Raw genomic sequence first — 7,735 nt, forward strand, 5'->3', positions numbered from 1 at the left:
GTACATGCTCCCAGGTGGGGCACAGCAACAATGCAGTACAAGGTAACCATGAATTAAATTGATTAAGTGATAGCATGTCAATTGGACATAAAAAAAAACATGTGGTATCACCCATGCAACTCAAAGCCAACCAGGTTGATCGTGAGCGAGTGCCATAAAGGAGAATTTTACAAGAAATGAAGAGTGGTGATTGCATAGATTGGAAACCTGTTATGAAATACAATATTATTCTGAAGATGCAATGGATTAGAGACTTCTGCAAGAATGATTTACGCTAGTTTGTAAAAATACAAAATTTAATTTATTCTTGTTTCTTATAAAATACACATGCCAGCACATAATCATTGGCTTTCCAAACATAAAATCTGTCTTTTCATAAAATCATTTCACATGTTAAGAGGAAGGACGAACATCCTTAAAATCAAAGTGCCAGCATTGACTTCTGGTCAGTGCTTTGTGTTCACCCAATGGTATCGATCAACCCGTGGCCCAGAGAAAGCAGCAGGTGGTCTGTAGGATTTGTAAGACTTGTGCAGAGGATAGTAACCAGTAGACTGATGCAGGTGATACCCTTCACTTGAATAGTTCTTTCTGCGGGGAAACTGGGACCAAGATGGGATGGGCTGGCTGTAGTCTGTGCACTAGAAGGAAGAGAAGGGAGGTCAAGTAGACTGGAAAATTTGTGGCATTCATCTTAATGAAAGTCCGTACCAATGTCAACACCCAGAAGTACACCATAGTAGTTACATTAGCTATAGATTAAAGGGCATTACATGGATGATTCGGACGTTTAAATTATTTTTTAGACATCCAAACTGTTGAGCATTGGTCACAAGGTTTAAAGTATTAATTGAACCAATTGGTTGACTGAATGTTGATTTACAGTGTACATCACTACTTAATCTCGTTACATCAATCAAGGTAAATGTTCCAGTATTTGCCCCATGTGTCAGCTTGTGATTTAGAGAACGTTACCAGAATATACATGATACATACGGTACAATTGTGCCATTCAACACCACTGTCCTTTCTATTTACAATATTAAAATCTGCTCTGTTCAATGTAGATATAACTGTCTGGTTTCTAACAATCTACACTCAGTATAACCCTCACATTTGACAGCTGTGCACTGAAGGTGGAGGAACACCTCAATTCAAAGTTAACCTACATAGGTTCCAAAGCTCAACCAAACTGCATAGTCAGCAATTCAGACATAAAAGTTAAAGGACTGAAATGGAACAAAAAAAACCCCAACATTTTGAAGACAAACGTCAGTGTCAAGTGTATCAGTCAATGTTTGACAGACAATATTCCCACCCACCCCATGCCTGAAGCAACCCAGAATCCCCCTGTTAAAGCCTCCAATTGAGGAGTCAAGGGGCAAGACCAGTGGTAATTTTTGTAGCTACGTGACTATTCAGTTAATTATAACTGTACAAGATCCAGAACTCTATAACTATAGCCTAAAGCAGGGGTGCACAGCAGTTAGAGGCCCTGCACTCTTCCCCAAAGCATTTAAATTAAATGCAAGGGACCGCGTGAGGCCTCGTGATGGTAGGGGGTAACAAGGCTCTCAAATAAAGGTTAAGCCTGTTTTGGTTACCCCTGATCTGTGTATAAGGATCTGATAGTTAGCTCTTGGGCCCAGTAACAATTAAGTGATACAATTTATTGTATGCAATATTGTGTCTCCCTTTCCAGGCATGCCAGCAGGCATTGCTAGGGTATGGGTTTAAAAAAAAAAAAAAAAAAAAAAAGTGGGGGGGGTATTACAGAGGATCCATGTGCCTGAGGTTGGGGTCTGGAGTGGTCATTTCCCACGTAAATTTAGCCAGGAATCATGCATGATTCTCGGGTACATGTAGGCACATTGTCCTGGCAATATCTCCCTTTGAAAAACACAAGCGCAACTCACCACTAGGGTACCCTGCTTCAGCACAGAAAGGAGAATGAGGCACAGGGATGAATATGTATTCCTGTAGCTGAGGGAATCTCTAGGTTAAGGGGGGTACCCAAGCTAGTGCCAAGGTGACCCAGAACCGGTGTAGGGTTTGTGGGTGCCCCAACCGTATACAAGGTTGAGGGGGGGGGGACTCAGAGTCCAAAAGACAGTGGATGGGGAATAAGGCAGCTAGGAATAATTCTATCCCCTGTACCCAGAGACTCAGAAGTATAAACATACTTTGGTGTATTAAACTATACCTTAATGTAATGTGCTTTTACATTCAGAATAGATGTCCAAACATGCTGCCAGAGCTAACCCATAGGTGGCAGTAATTCTGTAAATCCTTGGCTATTCCAGATTTCCCACTGACCCAGCTTTTCAAGCCGGCCTTGCTCTGATTGGTTGCTCGGACTTTTCCCATGCGATGATTGGCTGCCGAGTTCTGCGAATGAAACTCAGAATACTATAAATAACCTGTGAGCCAACCAAATGAGAGTTCTCCGGTAGTAAGAGCGTGGGGGTGGGCTTTTTAAAGTTGCTCTTGCAAACAGTAGAGCAACCGGTTTCGATTTCAAGCCTGCCTGCCAGAAACCAAGTCCAGCTGTTTGTGCCCAAGTTCTCAAAATTCAACACGGCTTCTGATTTTATGCAGATTTAAAATTCCAGAGAATTGAGTAACTCGCTGCCAGGCAGGACCAAGTTCTCGGAAGAGAACATACCGGTGGCATGTGGAATTGCAGATCTGAGTTCCAGGGTATTCCGGGCCAATTCCCGGTCAGGGTAAAAAACTCATCCGAGTTCCCTGCACCTAGTAAAGGCTAGTTTGATGCCAGTCCCAAAGTACTGTAAGCGTTGTATTTGTATTTTGTGCATCATTGTGTGTAAGCAAATGTGCGAATAAATGTTAATTTTTTCATTACCTGGTTTGCTCAATGAATGATCCTGGTTAAAAAAAAAAAAAAAAAAAAAAAAGTTTAAAAATCGCCTGGTCTCCTGTAACTTACCTTGGCTTTGGGTGACGCAGCGCCATGGCAACACTGTCAAATTACAGCAGGGTCATAATCCCATGGCGTCATTTGACACTGGTTCCTAGGCAAGGGGGGCATGAGCACTGGTGCCGAGTATGCAGCAAGATCGCGCACCCCTGGCCTAAAGTCTTCCTGCTGCGTTATTTATAGATCTGTCCAAGACTTCTATGGCTATTGAAGTTTAAGGTATATTCATGGAGCACAGGTCAGTTGTGGTAACCGTGAAACAAGTTTGACACTAATCAAAAAGTATTCCAAAATTCTTCTAGCCGAAATGCAAGAACAAAGCTGTGCTGGAAGGCAGTGTCACCCAATTACTTCCTGCCATCAAGATTCAGACCTACTCCTACTGTATGTAGAAAACTGAAATGGTTCATGCAAGGAAGTTGGATATGCCATAGCCACACTACATGTTTACTGTATGTACAACCAATTCCTACAGAAAAGTGATAATGTACTATAAGCTAGTCTTGGTAAGTGGTAAACATTACCTGGTAAATGCTGTTTGGGTTGCTGACTGTAGGAATGGTCTTTGGTTCTTTGTGCTCTTTGTGCTCTTTGGTCTCTTCATCAGATGAGGTGCCAGAGTGATAATCAGAAGTTGCTTTCTCAACAGCATTGCTGATTCTTTTAGATATTTCATAGTCTTCTTTCCCCATAAAACATGCAATAGTGAAGGGGTTATTTTTCTCACCATATCTGCAGGAAACAAAGATTGCATGAATACTTGAGTTCACTTTACATAGGCATACCACCATATTTATTGTACCATCCTCTGCCAATTTCACAAATAACCCATTAACCCACGCCCCCACCCAATACACTGCTGATGGATACATGGTTCTACAGCCTCGACGTTTCTCACGTTGCCATGTGTTTGTTTACTATCCCCTCTGCCATTACCGTGGATTACCTGGGTATTTACATCTTTACAACATTATATAAACTAATACAAGCATGAATTTGTGAAGGGGCAACAACCTTTGGTCAGTCCATAATAGAGTTACACTGTGTTAACTACATGTTGTACACTACCAAGGGCAGGTCTTGGTTTCAGTTAGGATTGTAACTTAATAGAAACAAGGATGCTGATCATCTTCCTGTTTAAGATTTAATACAGGTATAAGAGCATTTACTACAAGCAACCCTATAATTCACAGGTTTATTTAGCAATATTGTGGATATTTAGGTGTGTAATTATACACATTTAAATACATTGCCAACAGAGTCTTAGGCCGCGGCTAAAGTGCCGGCGACGCGCAACGTCACCGTCAGCAAAAGTTGTATTTCACTTTGCGGCGGTGCGGGCGACCAGGCTCCCGATTGGTTCAGGGACTGTCACATGAGGCGACAGCCCCTGAAAAATAAAATTATGGCTACCAAAAATCGCATCGCCACCGTGCTTACTATAAGCACACGCGGCAGCGCATTTGTTTTCGGGCGACGCCGCCGGCACTATAAGCGTGGCCTTATTCACTTCACACACACCAAGCATATACTCTTAGTTTTTATTTTTTATTTTTTTAGATAGTCTGTTCATTTTGTTGTTTTGTTCTGTAAACATTAAAATGTATTTTGTCTGAAATGGGAGTGTGCATGTACCATTTTCCCTGATAGCACCCCTCCAGAAAGTTTAGGTTGAGCAGGGATTTCCCCCCACCCCCATTTTTTTACATCTTTGTTACACTCATCGAGTCTTTTGTAAAATTAGTATTGTTTGACCCGAGAGCCAGTATATCTATCTATATAAAAAAAAACCCTGAAGTACTCCATTACTACTGCAACTGAACCAACAGCTATTTATATTTAAATACATTTTGGAAACTGATCATAAGGTCACAGCAATTTGCCTGCCAAATGTCAGCTTCTATGTATTCTATAAGTGGACAGCGGTCACTCACCTGCAGCACACTTCAAATGGATCTACCCATATTGTCATTTCCTTTGGCAGTCCAAGGTCATTGAAATCCACATTGCTCTCAGCACATGCCCGCTCTAAAACAGAATCCATCACCTGGCACTTATTTATCCTAATGCACCTTGGGCAAATGAAGTTAAAACATTAACCAGTTAAGATCTCACAGAAGGATGTACAATACACTAAGCTTGTTTACAGAAACAAAAGATACAGCTGAAAAGTAATTACATGCATGTCCTAGAGGATTCTGTACTATGACCCATTTATTCAATGACAAGTCTCACTAGGATGTATTCTTTGCTTTCAGGTCATGAATTACTAGGAGCAGAATAGTTCAGAAAATTCTGGTTCTCATGTTCCACCCAACAGATTTACATAACTCCAAATGATCGCTGGAGAATTAGCTGCCTGTATCTGGTGTATCCGGTATTAGGTAGATCAGTTAAAGCAATTTAAGTTAGAAAGCAGGGGTATTGAGCCATAAGATTTAAAGAGACTTACTTGTATGAGCCTATTACACAGTAATAAACCAAATATGTACATGTAGGCCAAGTGCTTAAATTGGAGTGTTGGATATATAGAAGACCAAGCCTTCCATTCCCCCCCCCCCCCCCATCCCCATCCCATGAATTCCTGAACACCTCTAGTCAATGTGTGCGTACAAATTTACTGCAAAGCCATGGCTGAACATGTTCTGATGAACATCTAGAGGCAACACTAGAAATGTAGATGGCTCTTAAAGTTGAAACCAGACACCTTTTAATTATAGACATGTCAAGTACTGTACCAAAGCCACTTTACATAATGGGGTCATTTTTAGTAGCCTAGTTAGACCCTTTGTCAAACTTTACCAGCATAGCAAGTAGATTACATAATGTACAGTAGGCGTAGACCCAAATGAGTAAAACACTATATCCAATATGAAGCTGCAATGATCAGTGCTCACAAGCTCCAAATGCAGCTTTGTCCACAAAACAAGCAAGTAATCTTCCCAATACAATACAAGGTTAGTCAGCTTTGCCACTTACCTGAAGGCTTGTCCTTTTGATGGGTTCTCTGTATACCAATGGCTTTTATACTTTGCAAACAGTATGGTGGTCAACGTAGCTGCAAACCTTTCTATCTTCTGCTTGCTCAGCTTCTCGTGCTTCTTCACCAACATTGTTATGAATACAACTGTGGCAGCAATTTCTTCTCTCATTTTTCCCCCTTTTTTTTAATGTAGCACAGAGGATGTTACAGCTATAAATACAAGGAGTTTAAAGGTGCAGATTGTTCACCAGCCCATGCCAATCATATTGCTTGTATAGGGATAACTCAAATCACATTCATTGTGTCACCATCTTTATATCTCTGCCCTCTTAGTCTTGAGGATGATATTGAACAGGACTATGTGAAATCAGGGCCCAGCTAGCATACACAGATATATTTTAAGGAGACCACATTCTTAGAGGGATGCCTTTCATATATTTGGGAAAGCAACAGCCAAAGTATGACAATTAAAAAAAATAGCTTTGTACAGATTAAATAATATTATACAGCACTGCTAAAGTATGGACCCGATTACATTTAGTCATCAGAAAAAAATGTAACTACAAATATATCATTATACCCAGGACCACAATCGCTAGAAGTAATTCAACACCAACCATCTGCACACTCCTTACATCCCTTACCAACCTGAGTTGCAGGCTTCCTCCCTTGTAAGCTACAACACTCTAATGCAGGTTTAAATAGACAAGGCAATCCTGACATTAGCACCTGACAGGTGTCCTGCATTTCTCTGATTAGAAGCCAGTATCATGAACCAATGCACTTCAATGGTGTTGCTTTTAACCCATTCAGAGCTGGAGAATCCTGTAATGCAGTGGGCATATTAGGATAAGATAACCATTTATTAGGGCTAGCCAGTCCTGGATTTTGCTGCAGACCAGCTGGAATGGGAGGCCCTTTTTTTAAATGATCACCCTTTTGAAGCTACATACAGTACTAAAGAGCCTTTCCCGTTAACGCCACTGAGGAAAGAGGGGCTGCTGGGGTCTTTAGAAAAAATGGGAGCTTGTTGCAAGTACAAATTATTTTGTAGGTTCTTAAAATATGATACCATCACAAATACCTGTTTGATATATATATATATATATATATATATATATATATATATATATATATATATATATATATATATATATATATATATATATATATATATATATATATATATGCAGTCAGGCTATTTTAACCTTATTATATTGCTCTATTTCTGAACTGATCTGCAAACAATATATGTTTATTTATTTATTTGCGTGTGTCCGGACCAGAAAACAGAAAGCATCTTGTGAGGATTAACGCAGTGGGTGGGGGGCGAGAGGAGGGTCCATGCCATAACCTGGCTGTAACTTCTATTCAATATGTGGATGGTTCAAGAGATTTACGAGTAATTAGGCATAAATGGTATTCTAGACCAGACTCTGATTCATCAGATTTTCATCCAGTCCCTATTTTCCAATGCTTATTTTAGTGCATTCTACCTTGGGTGAATTAGAATTTCATGATGACCTGGATTTTGGTGGGCAACTCTTTGTGTGAGTTTGGCCGGGGTCTGGGGGTGTATTTATGGAAGGAATGTGATTTAAAGGCACAGTACACCCCAATTAAAAAAGAACAACAATCAGGATGTTTTTATGTAATGTAGCCATGCCACCTGTGGCTACTAACCTGCCCTTGGACTGGCAGTAAGCCCTGGTAAGAACAGGCCTTGCTAGCACTTAAGAACAGTGGAGAAAGGTGCAAGCGCAAATAGCACTACTCAAGGTGAAGGTGATAATCAAAATTAATACTGTCCA

At 40.5% G+C, this 7,735-nt stretch overlaps 1 protein-coding gene across 1 annotated transcript; it reads right to left on the bottom strand.

Annotated features, from left to right (window-relative positions):
* Positions 1 to 446: 446 nt before the first annotated feature.
* BTG4 (BTG anti-proliferation factor 4) lies at positions 447 to 6,093 on the bottom strand. The gene is made up of 5 exons (XM_075606612.1): positions 5,921 to 6,093; positions 4,876 to 5,013; positions 3,466 to 3,673; positions 1,775 to 1,789; positions 447 to 641 (listed from the first exon to the last, which is right to left on the bottom strand). Exons 1-5 carry the CDS (start codon positions 6,091 to 6,093, stop codon positions 447 to 449), a joined length of 729 nt encoding a protein of 242 aa, XP_075462727.1.
* Positions 6,094 to 7,735: the final 1,642 nt, after the last annotated feature.

Source organism: Ascaphus truei, chromosome 6, assembly GCF_040206685.1.
Source record: "Ascaphus truei isolate aAscTru1 chromosome 6, aAscTru1.hap1, whole genome shotgun sequence".
Classification (NCBI taxonomy): Eukaryota; Metazoa; Chordata; class Amphibia; order Anura; family Ascaphidae; genus Ascaphus; species Ascaphus truei.